This window comes from Gopherus evgoodei, chromosome 11 (assembly GCF_007399415.2).
Source record: "Gopherus evgoodei ecotype Sinaloan lineage chromosome 11, rGopEvg1_v1.p, whole genome shotgun sequence".
Lineage (NCBI taxonomy): Eukaryota > Metazoa > Chordata > Testudines > Testudinidae > Gopherus > Gopherus evgoodei.
The window spans coordinates 60610600-60630799 of NC_044332.1; the positions used below are offsets into that span (position 1 = coordinate 60610600).

A 20200-nucleotide genomic window follows, 5' to 3' on the forward strand; every position below is an offset into this window, starting at 1 on the left:
ATTTTCTTCAAATTAGACCAGAAAATTAACACACTCACATTCAAACAACATTTTAGGTTGACACTAACATACCAAAGCAAGGGAATGCAAAGTTTAGATCTAACATTTCATTCTTAACTGTGAATTCTCTAGGATGGAATACAACTAAGAATACTTACCATTTCCTGTGCATAATGCTTCTCATCTTCAAAGCGCTTTACAAACATTTACTCTTAATCTGTGAAAAGTATGATTTAAGGCCAACTTTTGATAGTTTGTGTGACAACGTTAATGTCATTTAAATTGAGTCTGTTTGTATTTAATCGGATAGAACTAAAGTACTTTAGTTTAAACGCTATTGTTTAAAAGCCAATTACAGAAATTCAGCTTTCCTTGAATTTATAGCATACAGCTTTTCATTTTAGAAAGATCTATCTAAATGCTTCATCCAAATTTAGTCTTTACAATTCGGACTAATTGCATAACATTCTTTTCAACCTACTGCATAATGTAGCCCTGATTTGGAAAAAAAAAAAAATGTGGCAATGTCTCTATCTATATGTTAGTAGTACTGTCTCTGTACAGCAGATAGCGCTCAAGATGTTTCCATTTATTAGAGGGAAGAGAGATTGTGTTATTGCTACTATGCTTTGCAATGCATTTGTCCGATGGTAATCTATCTAGCTCAGCATAGAATAGGATGCTCTGTAGATGTCACTGCCTTGATAGAAATGGGCACTCTCTCATTAATACATTAGCTGATTTAATAATTGTTTAACTTATATGTGGATAAATATTTCTTTTAACTGAAATTAACATACATAGTCCCTAAACAAATACGTTTGTAGAAGGCACCATTTATTTTTAACCCAGGATATGGAAGTAACATTTAGATTCAAATTTTGTTAAATAAGTGTAAGTCCATATGTCATTTAAATTGACTATTCTCTAGTGGTTTTTTTTAAAAGTAAAAATGCAGCACTACGCAGATCTACTAAAATGAACATATAACTGGGGTGAACTTTCAAAATATTAAATATTATAAAAATATCTGAACATATGCAGATTGAATTTTAATGGATGGTCTCAATGAGCATTTGTGTTTGTTCAAGGTATTTTCTGTATCTTCGGAGTGTGATGAAAATGAACTCATTTTAGAGTTTAACTAGTTGAATTTTTATTGTTATGGATCAAGTGTAATTTTTCAGACCCAAATGAATACCTGAGATTTAAGACTATACCCCATGCACAGAATACAATTCCATATATGACATTCAGAAGAGGAATCTAATTGGGAAACTAATGGATACAACTACATTATTGTAATCATCTGGTAAAATTGGGCCAGTTTTCCTGGACAGTTACAGAATTTTTAAACATTTTTTTACTAATGAGGCTTTGAGAAGTTTAAAATATAGGGGCAGTCTGAATGAAATTGGAACATGGAGTTAGTAATAAGATGAGACATGGCAGGAGAAAATTAGGGGGAAACTAATCTGCAAATGACAGGCCCGGTTTTGAAAAATGAAATGACTGCTGCTATCCCAATTTCAGCCTGGTGGTAGAGCGGTTGCATATCACATCACATGCAAATTACAGATTAGAAAGATGTGGCACTGCCAAGCTCGGAACAATCACATCAATTAAAAATATAAGCACTACCACTTCACTTCCACAGAAAGCAGTAGGTGAATGTATTCAGTGCACCCATCTATTCTATGAGCATACTGGAACTTCAGCTAAACAGGTTGCCTCATGAACACATCATGTTTTCAAAACTTTACTTCTCCTTTTTCAGGTTTTAACTGATCATCTGGCACTTAGAAAATGGAGGACAGAGAGTGAAAAGCGTCAAGCTTCTTATCCTTTTCTCAAAAATTGGTCCAGGTGTGTATTTTTGTTGTTGGTTTTTGTAGCCACTAAAAGAAAATCATTTAATCCTGGTTTGTTTTGCTTGGACTCATCCCTCCTTCCTTGGATCTTTTTGAACATGTGTATCAACTGAGCCAGGTATGTGCTAGATTCTCCTCTCTTCTGTAACATGAGCAATCATACTTTTTCCTGAATGTGAAAACAATCTGCTCCAAACTAAGAACTTTCTCTCCCCTCGTAGATGCTGTTCTAGCTCAGAGGGGTGAGTTAATTAATAGTGTTTGTGTGCTCTGATCCCCCTGGAGAAAGTTGTGTCTCCAGAGTTATGGTGATGATGGACCCTAGCTGTGATGAAACTGCTGGTGCAGCCACCTGCAATCATGCTCCCCCCAAAGAAGCAATGGACCTTGCTAAGGTATGTAACATGGAAAAGTGCATTTTATAAAGAATAGTCAGTCTTTCTGGGAACATTCTTGAGTCACATGGGAAGAGAGTGAAATCTCAATGAACCCTAAATCTCATTGGGTTGAACCTATAACTAGCTCTAAATGCCTAAACCCTGTAATATAAACTGACTTTTGCAAGTCCTGTAGTGTGGTAGCCCTGCTTCTGCCAAGCATCATTTTCCTTTAGAACAACACTGAAAACAAAACACACACTTTCCTATATGTGCCCCAGCTCTCCAGCATTGTATCTGAGCTGCAAATAGAGATTTATAAGGGAAAAGGGGCACTATAAATACAGCAGGCCTCCTTAAAAGTCAGGATAAAATGTGTAAATTAACTCAAACCACCCTCCCTTTCCTTTTAGAGGGGAAAGCAATGAGAACAGGGAGACGGGGGGGGGACGGCAGGGGTTAAATAGTTTGTTGATCATTTTAAATACTTTTCTTTAACTACCTCCATCCCTGTTTTAAAATGTCTTAAGCACCCAGGCTGGAATCTCCATCTCCTCAAACGAAGCAGCAATGGGCCAAAGGGGAAGGAAATGACGTTCAAGGTGATCCCCCAGTGTGTCCTGTCCCTGGGTGAAAAATGCAAACTTGCTTTACTTAGTCCTGATCCTGCAGCAAAGCCGTGCGTGCGGGCCAGGCCTGGCTTAAGGGTTCGCAGTAAAGTACAGTTCTACTAACGCCAATCCTCCCCCCCCCAGTTAGGGCGGTCCCGCTCCCCGCCTCTCCCCGCTGGCGGGCCGGGCAGCTCCGCCGCACGAGCACCAGCGCGGGAGGGGTTGGCCCGGGCCCCCTTGGGCCGCGCAAGTGAGTCCACCCCCCACCCTGCTCCCGCACGCCCGGCTGGGAGCCGCTCCCCGGTGCGGAGGTGCCCGCCCCCCTCGGCGTTACATCACGGGGCCGTGGACACGAAGCTCCTGCCTCAGTCAGAGATGCCGCCCGACGTGCCCCCGGGGCCAGGCCGCTTCCCCGCCGGGGCTCCCAGCGCCCCGCCGCGGGTCCCCTTCCTGGCCCAACCGCCTCAGCTCCTCCCCGGCCGTGGCACCCGCCCGGAGCGCCGCTCCCCCGGGCACGCCCCGCCCTGCCGCTGCACTTCCCCGCTGCGCGCCTGGCTCCCGCCGCCCCGGGTCCCCTCCCGGCCGCTCCTCACAGCCACGCCGCTCCCAACTCCCGGCGGGACCCCGCCGCTCCCAAGCTCCTCCCCGCCCTGCCTCGCGCCGCCCGCGCGCGGGGCGGGCAGCTCCGGAGGCGGCTGGCGCGCGCAGCGGGGATGCTGCTGCCGCTGCCGCCCGGCCCCCGGGGGGGGCGGGGGAAGTGACGGCCCCCTCGGATCTCAGTCCAGTCCTGCCGCGGCACGGGAGGGCTCTGCCGTGGCCAGCTCAGGTGGCCCCGCTGCCTGACAAGCGGAGCGCTGCGCTGAGGATGGGTTGGGGGGTTGCTTCTCCTTGACTGTGTTTTGCTTAAGGTGATCACAGTGGCATGTCCCTGTACTCAGTCCTGCCCCCCAAGTGGAGATGTGCAAGATCCAAGTAAGGGAAATCATCTCCTAGACTCCAAGTCAGAATGATGTACCTGCAGCCCCTGCCTCTTGTTGTGGTACAGAGCTTCCTTCAGCTTGTAAGTCTGCTCTTTTTTTAAAAATTCTTTATGCTAAAAGTAACTGCAGAGCCCTTGGAAATCTATAGCCACGGCGTTTCTGAAAGGCGTTTGCATTTATCTCTGTGTCAAAAGCAGCAAGCATTCCTTTGCAGGTTGTTATGTAGGCTAGAAATACCGTAACCCAGAGTCTTTGCAGAGGGTTTATTTAATTATTTAGGGTGAGTTTAGTTTTTTGTAACCAGTCTCAAATATCCAAAGTAATGGAGCACATGCCCCTTCATCAAACATTTGTGCTAGGTGTGGATTGTGGTGCCTTTTTGCTAGGAGCGTGGCATTTAACACTCTCTTTTCTGCCTGCTTGTTTCGTGCAACTCTAAGAGCAACTGAATAAGAGTTCTTAACACACAATCTGTATATCCTCTCCCATTAAACTGCTGTCATGTTACTTGGGAAAGGTAATGGTTGTCTACCTGCCTACCTTTTGGAGATAAAATAGGGGGTAGACTTTAATGCAATAAAGGCAGCCACAACTTGCACCTAAGTAACTGATGGTTACAGTCCCGTAAATTAAGATTCTCTTTTTAGAGTGCCATAGTTTTCTCTGTATTTTTTGGTAATATTTTTCAATAAGTTTAATTGGGATTTCACATTTCTAAGGCCTGTATTTTAAATAATACTCTCTAACAATAGAAGCTATAACTGCCTTTAGGATATATCTGTGACTGTGGACATGTTGAATATCCTGAGCTATGTGATGCTTCAGAGTATCACAATTCCACTTCTGAACCTTACTCTAGATCCACAGTTAGCATTGCATAGTACCAATTTAGTTAACTATTTTAAGGAAGTGGATGACAAACACTGGCTTAAAATTATTTGTCCTTATGAACTTTTCTGTTTTCCTGACTTCATATTAAACAGTTATTGTAGAGTTTATGATTCTTTGTTGAACTCCACACAAGGATTTCTGTCCATTTGGATTAGGTACAGAAAGATGTGCCTGTGTAGTAGTGTTTAATTATACCTTAAATGCAAAAGAATTTGAGTGACTGAAGTAGTATGTTTAGGCAATAGAGATTTAAAAAGCTGGAGCTACAAAATAAAATTAAAATGAGATGCTTCATTTGAAATAGGTGTGTAAAGAGTGTGATCTCTAGCACACCCCTTTTAATGAGAAAATAAAATTCTTATTCTTGGGATATTAGTGAAAAATAAACTGAATTTGAGGGGAAAAAATAAAGAACCTTAAAATGAGTTCGCCAGCCTTACCTGAAAGCAAAGGAAACATTATTGTAATTTTATTTCAAAATGCCTTTTTTTAAGGAGCATGTTAATTACATGAGCAGTTATCTCTGATTTAGGCTGCAAAAGTTCTGCCTCTCTTCCTAGCTATCTTGTATCTGAAAGTTTGTCACCATAGTCAATAGGGAATGTGTAATAAACCTTGAAGGGATTAAACACCCTCCTTAAGAACTGGATTCTAATATTACAGCATGATTTGATTGATTCGTTTTTGAGGAAGCTTATGTCAAATTCTAATCCGTTTTTGGATTGTGCTTGTCTTGTAATGTTTTTTGCTTCAGCACTTTATCATGGCAATGAAGTACGGAGCTGCAGTCTTGCGATAAGGCACACATTTCTTTCGCACTGCTATCCTTTTGGACAATAAAAGGCTGTTCACATTCTTCACATTCTTACAGCACAGTTTCTAGCTAACCAAACACACAGGGGTTAGGGATGTGAATGGAAAGCAGTAAATGGATTACTAAATTGCTGAGGAGGAGAGAACTAAATTGAAACACTTTCTCTTTTTCTTTTTTATTACCAGATATCAAAGGGACTGATTAAAACTTGTCCCAACAGGCATCAGTCATATTCCACATTTTTTATGGATGATGATGTGAACTTACTTGCTGTGGTGTTTAAAATTGTTTAGTGTGAACGCTGATCACTTTGAAGAATCAAAATATGTTTTCTTTGATGCTACAAAAATCACATGAAGTCAATACCTGTTCTCAGCTGTATAACTCACGGTGGGGTGGGGGAGTATTTTTCTGGCTTTCTGCTATTTACATCACAAACAACTAAAGCTTTGGAGGCACTTAATCCTGCAATGCTTATCATTAATTTAATCAAAAATAATTTGAAACAAAGCAAGAATGTCTTAGATTTTACGGGTAGTTTAGGGGTACGAAGTAATGTGGTATACTGGATTATATCAGGATATTTATTTAGCCTTTGCCTTCTGTTAACTAAAGTTAAACTATAGTTTTATTGTTATTTTGTTCTAAACGGAGAATACTAGATTGAATTTAGAACACTTGGTACCGATGGTGGTATATAGATTAGATTTTTCAAATGAATAATTGCTTCTTGGAATCTAATTAATAGAATTTTAGCAAGCTGGTATTGGTGATATTTAAATATCAATTCTTGTTTTATCTTCTTAAATAATCAAAGATCAACAGAGAGAATCTTAATATACTACAAGAGGTTCCGCATTTCAGCCAATGAAGAGAAAATTACAATATTTAGAGTTGTGATAGAGCAAAATGAGACTCAGCAAACTTTGTATAAGCAGCAAGCCTTCATCTCAAAATTTCTTACAGGATTTGGGATGATAATTTTTTAGGTTAATTTCTACTTAAGTATGTAAAATTCATGGTTAATGGGAAAAGGTGCTAAAATGCAAAAAGTAAATACATCAGTGAGTGTGCCATATTTCTTAAGGCATTTAGAACTAAAAATGAAAAATACACTTCATCTAGTTTCAGTTTGAAATCAGGATATGCCTTTCAAATGCAAATGGAAGTCTGTATACACATACACACTTTTTCACACTACTTTATATATTCAAGTATATTAAACAATGAGAATGCATGCTATTATATCAGATTACAGAGGTGTGCTAACTCACTTTTCTCTAGGAGAATCTTCAGTTTATAAATCAGTTTACTCCACACATCCCTAGTCAATATACGTCAGAATGATAATTTGTGCACAGTCAATACTCATTTGGGCATTTATTGGCTAAATGACAAGACAAAATAAAAAGCTGCTACAGTATTATAACCAGTAGTTGCAATTGTTTTACATTTAATGTTAATATTAATTAAGATGTTCAATTGTCAATTACACAGTGTTGCATTAGTAATTATATTTTATGAATAATGGAATCACTCCTTTAGAAGTGGAAAAGAACTAAAGTACTAAGGTCATCTACTACAGTCTCTAGCAATACTGGATTATTTTCTACAGTACATTTGCCAGTGTTTTGTCAAATGTAATATTAAGAGTCTGAAGAGATAGGGCTTCCTCCACTTTACTTGGCAGATTATTCCCCATTCTAATCAATTTTACTGTTAGCAAGTTTTCCTGATATTTGGCCTGCTTTTTTTCTTAACTTCATTGTATTTCCCCTATTTATATTTTGCTGATGAAAAATGTCATGTATTTCACAACAGCATTTTAAAGTTATTTGCATAGGTCCCTAGTTTAAAATGTGTGGAACTACCTAAACAGATAAACAAAAACAAACATCGCACCTTTGCTTTCCTAATTCCAGGTAATATTAATAGTCATGTATTTTTGCATTTGAATCATGGATGCAAGTCTGATTTTCCTTTATCTCTGTAAGAATGGGCCAGTAGTTCTTTATCTCAGTGTTTCACAGTTGTAGACAAATGCTAGTGCAGTGCATTGTAATGGTCCTGTAACAGGGTAGTTTAACTGCTTGCTTGTTCTTTAAATTCTACTTCCTGAAGCTTTTGGGCATAAAATTTGAAATAAATAAATATAAAATAGCAGCACTTCCTAGTGCCTATAGTTCAAGTTATGTCAGCATTCTCACGAAACTTATTTCTTACTTAGCCATGAACATTCTCACTTGGCAGAATTGTCAAACATGCTGTTCATCTAACAGCCAGTTGTTTTATAAATACCTTTTAAAAGCAGATGAGTTATTTTTAAATTGTTTGTTTGGTGAGTGTGTGTGCACACAAAATGGAGAAGTTTATTTAAGAACTTTTTCCTTAGTAAGACTGGTTAATGTAGCTTTAGTTTAAGGGAAAAATCAGTAAAAAATTAGTCCATTTGTGTTTAATTTTTGATAAGTAGCTGAAATAATTACCTTTATTCAAAATTAAATTTGACAAACAATCCAAAATTCTTAGACACAGTCTTTGTTAAAATAGAGTTGAGTCATTGATGAAAAAGTACAACTGTAAGGGGGAAAGAACCTTACTGGAACACTGTAATAGTAGAAGAAACACAAACATCTTGAAAGTTAATATATTCAAAGTTAAGTTTGCAATTAACAGAAGTATGTGTTGAAAAGTATGAAGTGCAGTGCTAAGGTCCCCTCAAACCTGAATTGTGCCTCTTTATCCCTGCTAACCCAGGCACCCTCTATGTAAGGGTAATTGTGCCTGCAATAATCACAGCTGGTTGACATGACAAATCTGGATATTTTGCATTTCAGATAGAAAACCAAGACTCTCCAGGTGCCTTAAATCCTGTGGGTCAATTCCTGTTCTTATTCAATTCAGTAGGAGTTGTGCTGTTGACTTTAGTAGGGCCAAGATTTCACCTTGTTTATTTTGATGTTTTGTTTGATGCTGCAGAAAACGTAAAACCACATCTATCATGGCTTAATGCAGTAGAGTATAGGTAGTTTAAGGAGGATGCAAGGAGACTGAAGTTTAAAACAGACCAACCATTGTGGGTAGTAGGATTAACAAAGTTGTGAAATTTCCATTGTGTGGCATGAAAGGTCTATATTAAGAAGGTGGAATGGGAATTATATTTCAGTTTGTATTAATGAAATATGTTGATACCTTGCATCTTCCACATAAGGATGTAAACATGATTTTCAAACATTGGTTGATCTAGTCCTGTGTGGTAGGTAAATATTAGACACATTTTACATGTAGCATAACGGAGCTACAGAGAAGTTATGGATATTGTTAAAAAAAAATCACACAACAAGACAGCGGAGAAAACTGACACCTGGGTGTCCTGATGGTGATACCCAAGCCTAATGCACTAGATCACAGCGCATCTTCCCAAGCAAGTCACTCAACCTCTGCATCTGTTTCACCATCTGTAGAATGGGGATGATGATGTTTGCCCCACAACCCCTGCTGAAATACCCAATAAATATGTGTAATAATTTTTGCTAATTACTAGTAACCTCATTTAATAGATGGGAAAAATGGAGAGAGAGAGAGAGAGAATAATAGTGACAAGATTCCATTTTCAGAAGTGACATGGTGTATGTCTACAATGCAGTAAAAGACCTGTGGCTGGCCCAGGTAGGTTAACTCATGCTTGCGGGGCTTGGGCTAGAGGGCTATAAAATTGCAGCATTGACATTTGGGCTTGGGATTGGGCTGGAGCCTGAATCTCCACACTCAATTTTATAGCCTCTCAGCCTGAGACCCACAAGCCTGGGCCAGCTGTGGCTGTGCCATGAGTCTTTTATCGCAACGTAGACATACCCGTAAGCACTTAGGAACCTAAGACCTGTTGAAAGTAAATGGGACCTAGGACTTAAGGCCAGATTTTTAAAGGTATTTTGCTACATAGAGATGTGGACAGGTAGCCAGAGAGATTTTCAAAAGCACCTAATAGGTGCCTAACCTACCTAGGTGCTTAAAGCTCTTTAGGCACCTGTCTGTCTCTAGGCACCAAAATACTTTTGAAAATCTCTCTCTAAGCAGCTAGGTCCCATTGACTTTCTCCTAAGTCACTTAGGTGCTCTTGAAAATTTTACTCTAAATGCTTGGCAGGGGTTTGGCAGCAGGAGATGCTGTGGTCTAGTGGTTTGGACATGGGCCTAGAACTCATGAGATCCAGGCACTATTTCTGGTAACATTTATTCATGCATCATGATCCCCTTAGACATAATAGGAAGTTGGTGCATACAGATTTTACAATTGTGTCTAAATATCCATATATACTGAACATCAAGCCATAAAGGCTCTAAATAAGTCAGTATCTTTACTAGTTGAATAACAAGCTTTTAAAAAGGTTTTTATTGTTATTTTTATTAATATTACATGCTGACAAGATAAACTCTTATGGCTCCAGTTCAACTATTTCAGTCCATCAGATCAATAATACATATTTTTAAACAATTTCTTGTGTGTATGTATTTATAGCACAGATCTTAACATCTCAAGAATTATTAGGATATAGTGAGTCATTAACTAACACTGTACATTTCCTTAAATATATTTTCACAGACCATTTTTTAAAAAAGTCATAAATCTGTATTTATACAATAGATGGGACCATTAAAGTCAATTGCACCAATTCATTCTTGAGGACTTGTGAGAAGCATTGCCCTTTTCTTTTTTGCCAATCTAAGCTTCTTGATGAAGTTTTGGTAAAAACAATGGCACTTTTACTGAACAGATATGGGGCTGGCTTCTTTCAGGTGCAAGAGATGTATTTTCACATATCTTTTTATTTCTCTCTGTCAAATTGCCATGTGGCCAAATTCTGGTACAAGGATGAGGTGTTTGCCTGGGAATTTTTAGTGGACAAATAAGTGGGAGTCTGAAAACAGAGGAGAAGTTGTGAAAGTTATCATGCCAACATGGCCAACATAAATCAACTCTAGTTTTGACTCCCAAACATTATATTCTCCTTCAACTCTTCTTCTCCTGAGTTCAAAGCCAAAGTGACCTATTTATGTTTTAGAATATTTCCAGAAATTCCTAAATTACGTCCTTTAGTTGTCTTTACATTTAATTTACAGTCTCTTGATTTCCAGTCAAGTCGAGTAGCTTAAATTACTATAGAATATCTTTAGGAAGTTTATAGAATAATGAAACTTAAAGAAATAGGACCTGTTAGGCTATCTAATCTATACCCCTTCCTGCACAGGATTGCTCCCTATGGTATATTTTCTATCACGCTGTCTAGACTAGTTTTTAATAACTCATGCAACATAGCTTCCACCACTTTCTTTAGAAACTGTCCTAGCTCCACAATTTAACAGATCATACCATTTCCAAGTTTTTTCTGATATTTAGTCTCTTTTCCTAATGTCATTTCATTACTTTGTTCCAGCCTGAATCATGCAAACAATTTATCACCCTCTTTTGACCTTTATTCCAAGCACTATTATTATTTATATTGTAGTAGCACCCAAAATGCGCTAAACTCTGTGCAGATGTAACCCTTCTGCCAGAGTCGGCAGCAACGAGGGCCAGGTTCAGTATTTAGGAGTTTTTCTAAACAATGCAAAACAGAACTAGCTCAAGCCTGCACCCAGTGATCTGGGAAAACTAACCACCACCTTTAACAGATCCTGGGTACCCAGACCCACCGACAGCAATTCTGGGCCCCAGGGCAGAACAGTCAATGGGCCGTCGCGCACACACAAGCTGCACCCAGGCAGACGCAATCTGCCTGACATTTGGGCTGTGCTGCGCCTGCGCTGGCTGGTGCCCAGCGAGATGCTGGCTGCACTGCTGGATACCCAAAGACCCTTGCCCTGCCCCCTACCCCACCCCTTCCCTGAGGCCACACCCTGTCCTGCCCCTTCTCAGAAGCTCCACCCCTGCTCTCTCCATCCCCCCTCCGTCACTCTCTCTGACCCTCGCTTACTTTCAGCAGGATGGGGCAGGGGGGTTGGGTGAGGGAGGAAGTGTGGGGTGCAGGCTCTGGGAGGGAGTTTCGGTGCAGGAGGGGGTGCAGGGTCGGGCTCTGGGAGGCACTTTGAGTGTGGGAGGGCGCCAGCTCTGAGAGGGAATTTGGGTATGGGAGGGGGTGAAGAGTGCGGGCTCTGGGAGGGAGTTTGGGTGCAGGATCAGGCTCTGGGAAGAAGTTTGGGTGCAGGAGGGGATGCAAAATGTAGGCATTGGGAGGGAGTTTGAGTGCAGGAGCGGGTGCAGGCTCTGGGAGGGAGTTTGGGTGTGGGGGGGTGCAGGGTTGGGCTCTGGGAGGAAGTTTGGGTGCGGGCTCTATGTTGGGGCAGCAGGTTGGCGTGCAGGAGGGGGTGAGAAGATCAGCGCTTACCTCAGGCGGCTCCTGAAAGCGACCAGCACACCCCTCTGGCAGTGGCTCCTAAGCGGGGGGCCCAGGGGATCTCTGCATGCCACTGCACTCAGGCACCGCCCCCGCAGCTCTCATTGGCCACAATTCCCGGCCAATGGGAGCTGCAGAATCGGCACTGGGGGCGGAAGCAGAGTGAGGGCGGGCAGGAAGCCTGCCTTAGCTCTGCTGCACTGCCAGCGGCAACCAGGAGCCCCAGGGCTGTTTTAAATAGCCCGAGGCCCTGGGCAATTGCCCCCTTTGCCCCCCCCCCGTCAGCAGGCCTGTGGGTAACTCTAAGAGGCAATACTTCCCCCCTCGCAAGCACTGAGTCTGTGTATAACAAAATAAAACTTTTAACAGGGAAAGGAATCCAGGAATTCATTTGTGAAAACACCACAACCATGATACATATGCATGTAACCACAAGCAAATACCCAACCCACAGTACATATGGACAGTGTCTTTTGCTCAATTTCCCACCCTGCGTGTGAAGGTCCAACAAATGAATTTCCCTTTAACATGTCACTCCCCTTTCCTGTCACTACATTCCATTGACAGTTGGTTGTCCTTAGTCAGCAAAGACCCAGAGCTCAAAGGTGGGTTCACCTTCCACCTTGGAAGTGTGTGTGTGGGGGGCCATGTGCTGAGGTTCCACCATGTAGCCCAGCTCTTCCTGATTTCAGCTTTTAGTGATTTCACTGTGTAGCAGGGAACCTCACTGCTAGTGTAGCCTCCGCATTGTCTTTTTCTGCAGCACTGTCCATACACCAAGTCAAAGACTTAGCCCCTAGACCTGCTATCAGTGATTCAGCTCTGGTAATCGCTGAACAGAACCATTGGACTCTCAGCTGAATCAATCAGCTCTGTCTTTAAACACTGGGGAGGGGAAGAGAGGGTCACATGGTGTCTAGGACTGTTTAAACAGAGTCCATAAGGGTGGGTAGGTAGGAACAACTGTCTCTACCTCCTGTCTCTTTAACTGGGAGTTGGCATCCCTTCCTCTGCTTTGCAAGTGAGATTACATTTAAAGTGACCCTCAGTCAGGCCATACCAAGTACAGTTTTGCTGTCCTTTACTCATACAATAAGGATAATATTTCATTACCCCAACATTAAATTCAAAAATAAATTGTAACCGCAAACCAGCCAGAATTGATCACTTTGGCAAAGCAGCTCCATCTGCTGAGCAGAGTAGGTGTGTCTATGCAAATACAGTCTGTTCCTGAAGTCTTTTTCCCCTAGTTCATCACTAGATACCAGGAGAGAGCTCACTTAGACCCTGCTTACTCAGACATAGTCATGTCCTGAAAAGCTTGCCATCAAAGGCTCTGATCCTGCAAGGTGCTCTGTATGGAGGGATATTCTGTGCTTAGAGCTTCTTGCAGGATTGGGACCTAAGAGATTAAAAAATCCAAAACGAAGGGTGAAAGAGAGAGCGAACATTATGAAAATGTTAGTCACAGATTCATGGTTAACAATGAATTGAGCTTTGCACTTAAAGCAAGAGTTCTAGTACTTGTATGTACAAAGATATCTATGGTATATCCTTCCCAGAATTACAGCACTTTTGAGTATAGAATACACTTTGAGAATTTACAAGTAATTAGTTAGATTTAGAATTAATTTTAAAAGGATCTTTCTGCTTCACCTCTGCAAGCCCAGAGGGGTGGCTCTGAGTATTCTGCCCAGCCCAGCTGCTCGAGTCTACATCCTCTCTTGCAATATGGACCCTGGATTTATGAAATACTATCTATAGGAGGATGGAGCCACACTGCCCGGGAGGAGGCTGACTTCCCGACTATATCTGGGGATGTTAGGGGAAGTTACCCAGGCCAATTAATATGACATATGTCTATTAACTTAATATGCTGTTTAACGCTACCTGTTGTTTATAATCCAGTTTCTAGTTCATGTGATACTTTTCATATACTGTTTCTATTTACTTTTCTAGTAGAATTTGATGAGCTGCTAAATCATTGGCTTTCCTAAAGCCAAGCTGTATTACAGCTACACTGCATTCAAAATAACCCACAGTTTTGATTTCATATTTTGAAGACAAAAACATGTCATGGTTGAGAGTACATACCAGTAATTTAGAGTAAAATAAACTATATAGAGTTTGTAATTATTTCAAAATCAAGCACTAGAAACCCAGAACATTCAGAGTTACGGTTACACTTAGACAAAATTGAAACATATTAAGCTGTAGAAATGCATAGTGAAGGCACTCAAACAACCTTAAGTCTGCCTTGTAGTGATACCATGAAGAGAAAAATATGGAAGAAACAAACTGAGCATCTTTAAATATCCATTTAATCTTATCTGGGACCACAGATACTAAAATGCCTTAATTATATGGTTATAGCATCACGACAGGGCAGAGTTAAGGTTGTTTGAGTGCTTTAACTGTGCATTTCCAAACCTCAACGTGTTTTAGATTTTTTTTTTAAGTGTAACCTTAACTCTTAATATCCTGGCTTTCCAGTGCTTGGTTTTGGGATAATTACAACAGTCCTGTAATATATCTTACTCTAAATTTCTAACATGTCCTCTCAATCTCCATCTTAATTCTTCCCCCTTGGAATGTCCGTGTTTTTTAAGAAAACTCTTAAAATGCATATACAAACACTAAATAAGAAACCCAAAGACAGTGGTGTTACATGATATTTTTGAGTTGAAGATGTGATGCAGCAACCTTAAAACATTCTTTTTAAGGGCAGATATTCCAGAACATCATTTCAGCTGCTTTGTGCTGCTCTGAACTGATGAATCTGGCCTCTAGTTTGCAATTTACGTACTGGATTAGAGGGCTGTGCCATGGAGACTGGTACGATGTGAAAGGATGGGTAGGAGAAGCCTAGTTCATGAATTTCAGTGTTTCTGCATTTTAAAATCAGCCCTTATATGCCTCCCTCAGTTTCCCCAGCAATGCTGCTACAGTGCACAGTAGAACCAAGGCAGCAGAACCATGAGGAGCAGTTCAGCCACTTAGTATGTGGTCAAACCCCATTCTGTGGAGAGAGGCTGTCCAATGAAACCTTTTAGTCAGTGGATCCCAGCTATACTTGGATGTTGCTTTCGTTTATTTGCCCAGTTTTTTAATCAGCTATAGGAATGCAGAAAAATTTCTGGCTTTGTTTTCTACACAAAGGATGTTTTTATGAAAACCTCTTAGTGTGGCTGTCCCCTACTGAGGCAAAAGTCCCACTGGATTAAATGTGGATTTTTTTGTTTTGTGGTTTTGTTTAGCACACAGCCAAGCATTCCAAAAACTGCAGATGCCATAGAGATTGCACTATTTGTATATATAGTATTTTTTTCTTCTGACACCCTCTCCCTGTCAAGCACTCCTTGCTGTAGTGATGAGCTCTGGTGTGTAAAATTCACATCAAGACTGAACAGTACAGCAAGCTGCGCTTTCACTGCAGTGCACACATTAGCATTTTGGGGGCAGAGAAAGCTGGGTTTTTTTCTTCTCAAAATCCAGCTTTAGTTAACAGCAAAAATTGTAAAACTACTGCTGACAGATTTTCCCAAGTTCCAAAAACAGTGAAATCCATTTTCATGTAATTCTTTCCCAATTTTCTTGTTTTTTGACACAGTTCAACTTTGAAAACTGAATGCACAATTGAAAGTGCACAAATCAAAATCAGCTTAAAATATTACTCATACATTTTGATTGTGTGTAATTATTATAGCTTTCAGAAATAAAATCTGTTTCCCACATTAGGACATTCCCCCATGCACCAGTGTATATCAATCTCCCAGAACATTTTATTTAATATTAAATGTTAAATATATTAAAATAAAATGTTTTAGAAGTAAATACCAGTAAATATATGAGGGAAAGAAAAAAATTGGCATGTTTCATACTCAAATCCATTTTATGATACTAATTTCTTAAACCTTTTATGCAGATTTTCATGATATAATATCCATGATCAGCAATTGAGAGCCTGAAATTGGCAGGACTAGGGAATTTAAACCTGGTATCTTATTTAGGGTGTTTTGGAAGGGGGAGTGGCTTAGTTACTATATACTTGCTTATTTCACTCAAGACTCATTTTATTGTTTTTAATCAGCACAATGTTCTACATTGTTAACCATCAGGAAAAGAGAGAGAGAGATTCTGATGTAAGCCACATAATAATCATGAAGATCAAGAATACTAGCCTACTGTTAAATTGAGCCTTTTAGAATTTCATTAAAATGTTATCAATGAATGTAATAGTTTAATTTCTTGGTGGAGTAAAAAGATTAATGTGGTGAAAGCTACATATATAATAGTCACTGTCTTAGTTTGGGTTTGACGGATTGGGTTGTCTTGTCCAGTTCAGACTTGCTACTAGATTTTTAATTGGTGTTAATAAAGCTGATAATTGAGGAGAAAATTTTAAATAGTATGTGAATTTTAAATATATAGTCCCCAAGGTGAAAACCAGTATCCACTTTAATTAAACTCTGCTTTAATAATGGTTTAGATTTAGACCTGGACTTAACCAAAAAGTGGAATAGTCAGATCTGGGGTTTTGGTCCAGGCACATCTTCAACATAATATTCATTGGAAGAGGAATATAAGAACCTCTAATGGCATAGTAAAATACACACACATAAATGGGCAAAATGCCAAACAATTTACTGTTGAACTATTCAACGAGTAGTTCTTTCAGTTGCGGGATAACATCCTTATACCACTGGCGCATGTTCTGCTCATAAGTTATTGAAATGCTAAGCCTGTCTTTTTATGTTCTCTCCTATATGTCCTGAGACATGAAAGCATGAATATTTTCATCAGTGAAAAACGTCTCCTATTCCCCATTGTGACACAGAGGATGTGGCTGGCTGCTGCTACTGATTTGGTGCCCTGGGCAACTGGGTGTAAAGTAGAGGCCACACTGTTTTGTACTGGGGACACCTTTACCTCTAAACCTTGGGCTGTGCTGATACTGACACAGTTCAGGATCTGGGCTAAGAGGTTTGTCATGTGCAGGACTTGTCTCTGAAGTGTATGGCGTATTCATTTAGGAGTGGATGGAGAGAGAGTAGAGGTGGTGGTGGTGACTTTTAATTACATTTTTATACTGTCAAAAGCTCTGGCGTAGACTTGGTTACACTGTCAAAAGAATTCTGTTGTTACGGCTTATTTTGTCCAGGGAACCGGTATAAGCTGTAATGGGAAAAAACAGTCTTTTGCTGGTATAGTAGTATAGGCAGGTTTATGGAGCAGGAGTCAGGGAAGGAAGTGCTGGTAGATACTTTCCTGAATGCAGACCTGCAAATCTGCTTGTGTTCAGGGCAGCAGCAGGGAGGGGGTCTGAAACCCAGGGCTTTTCACAGGGAGCACTGTCTGGGAATCAGGGCTCAGCATGTTCCTGCACTTCTTTCCCTACATGCAGTCCCATGGCAGTGCAGCCCCCAGAGAGCACAGGGTGAGTTACTCCTATGGTGACCAGATGGCAAGTGTGAAAAATCGGGATGGAGGTGGGGAGTAATAGGTGCCTATATAAGAAAGCCCCCAAAATTGGGACTGTCCCTATAAAATCGGGACATCTGGTCACACTAGTTACTCTGTAAACCCCCCCGTCCCAGCCCCTTACTGTCTGTGTGGCCCCTGTCCACAGGCAGGTTTGCAGGGCTGCAGACCCAGCAGGAACTGCTAGGGTGGTCTGAGCACTAGCTGCAGGCAGGTTTGCACGGCTGCAGCTAGGATAGGCAGGCCCCGCATTTCCTGCCCTGGCTGCAGCTTCACATACCTGCCTGCAGGGCATGCTTGGCATATCCCAGTGCTTCTCTCTGAGGCTGCAGCCCCACATACCCACCTACAGGTGGCAACCTTCTTCCAAAAATTGTTGCTAATAAGAGGCATGCTATTGCCAATATCCGAATCTCATTGACATTAAAGTCTTATGGGACTGGTTCCCAGCAAAATGTGAGTATTAAACAGAAGTTCTTAATATTTGGGTTTCTATTAAGTGGGCTCTACTATAGGCTGTGTCCGCCCTGGGTGGAGGTTGCTGGTATAACTATACCAACATACCTTTTCTAATGTAAACTGGGCCCTAGTTAGATTCAGAAGAATAGAAAATAATGTGGTGAATGCTCCCCTTTAATCTGTCAGTGCTTTTGTAGTGAAACAAACCAACATTATACCTAACAATGATGGTGGATCTCTCCCACTCCATCACTGAGCCTTCTTCCACATTGACCTATGGCTGGAATGTCCTTGCTATCTCAGTCTGGCACACCTGCATCATTCTTATCTTTCATTTCCTTTCCTCATGCTTCTCCTATGCAGTCTATTAGTCTTAATTCACCAATAGGCACTGCTGCTGTTCTGCCCAACAAAACAAGACAAGACACCGTGCCAATGTTGTCTGTTGTTTGTCTTCTTCAATTGTGAGTTCTTCGTGGCAAAGCTGTCTTCTACACCCTGCTCTGCATAGGGGCTGAGCCCACGGTCAGTGCTCAGGAAGTAATTAAATACAACAATACATAAAAATGGCCCATCTAAAAGATTAATAATGCCAAGGATTACACAAGCACCCTCAAACACCCAAACTGTTTATCTCACATCTTCGGCAATTTCTTAATTAGAAATGTCCATTCAGCTCCTGGGAGCTGCATTTCATTGCAAATAATGACACCTCCGACAGCTGTCAATGTGTATAAATGTAAAATCAATTTAAAGCCTTTTTTGAGAGGTACATTAAAAAGAAGCCATATGTTCTGTTGGTATTATCCAGATATTACATCAGATATCCCATTCCTGAAGGAAATAAAGTTAGACAAGTCTGTAAAATAATCCTACTAGCTGGTGCTTCAACTAGCTTCCTTACAAATCATCACCGCTAAAAAGATAAACTTCCCATACAGAGCTAGGATAAAGCTGTTCTTCTGGTGTCAATGGTGGTAACCAGAAATTAGAACAATAAATGTGTAAGAGAGATTCATTTGTTTAGTTAGTAACATCAAATTTTATACTTATCTGGCATATGCAGTATATGGAAGTGAAAATCACTTCAAAGAAATAAAAGCATAAATGTAAAACTCTTGGAGAAGAAAGTACAATAGAACCTTGGTAATGTGCACTTTGTTAAACTGCACACTTTATAAATGGCATTAAAAATTGACTGTCTCATCCCTCTTCCCAGCGAAGATTTAATAGCAGATTCCATTGTGAGATCTATGACTAAATTAGTTTTATAAAATATTCTTCAGTATATTACTGTTCATTTACTAATGTACCACGAACTGTTACAATTAAGTACTAACTTACAATTGACATAAGTGATTAAAGTACATTTTATAATGTATCATCTTTTCTCCCCCCGTTTCTTTGCTCACTTTCTCGCTATGGCTCCAGTTCTGCAGCACCTAGTAGTGCAGACACTCGCACCCATTCAGGGTGGCACTACAGCCCTTGGAATCCACACAGGGCTGGGGGAATCTACACTACCTGATCCCAATGCAGGATCATGGTCTAATTCAGTAATTGACAACGGGTCTCTCTTTCCATCTCCACTGAGACAATGAAATTCTATTCTTCATGGCAAAGTATTCTTCCTTTCCATGGCTCCGTCTATAGCTTTGAGCTCTGAATATAGGCACTAAAATCTTTTTCTCCTGCTGGAGACATAAACAAATGGAGTTCCTTGCTTGATCTTAACTGTTGCTGCCAACATATGTCCTCTATCTTTAATCAGAAAGATCACCCAAATAGCAGATATAAATACCTTGCTCCCCAAAGGAAATGATCCAGATTCAAATGATTATATAAAATTTCCACCAGAATTAGTGTCTTAAAATTAACATAACTTTATTAGGGTCTTTTGAATTCCAGCTGGGCAAAGGAAGATCCCATATCCAAGATACTGCAGTTTAGACAGTGATTGAAGTCTATAAAAACAACAAGGAGTCTGGTGGCACCTTAAAGATTAACAGATTTATTTGGGCATAAGCTTTCATGGGTAAACAACCAGTTCTTCAGAGGCAGCTTAAGAAGTGGGTTTTTTTACCCACGATAGCTTATGCCCAAATAAATGTTGTTGTTTTTGTGGATACAGACTAACCCGGCTACCTTCTGCTAATTGAAGTCTGTCTATCCAAGCGCTGTACTGTCCTCCATATGAAATTTTTTAGATATATTAACAACTAACCAATGTCTAAATGGACAGATTATAATTAGAGGAAGAACCATCACATTGCATGACACACTGTGTATCCACAAAACAGCTCCCTTGGCATTTAGCAAGTG

At 40.5% G+C, this 20200-nt stretch overlaps 1 protein-coding gene across 1 annotated transcript in view; it reads left to right on the forward strand.

Moving 5' to 3' along the window:
- The first annotated feature begins 2196 nt into the window (after positions 1-2196).
- NXPH2 (neurexophilin 2) overlaps positions 2197-20200 on the forward strand; it is a 55406-nt gene continuing 37402 nt past the window's right edge. The window contains exons 1-3 of the mRNA XM_030581092.1: positions 2197-2266; positions 2779-2850; positions 3798-3919. Of these exons, the coding sequence (XP_030436952.1) occupies positions 3866-3919 (54 nt within the window). The 5' untranslated portion in view covers positions 2197-2266; positions 2779-2850; positions 3798-3865. The remainder of the gene's footprint in view (positions 2267-2778; positions 2851-3797; positions 3920-20200) is intronic.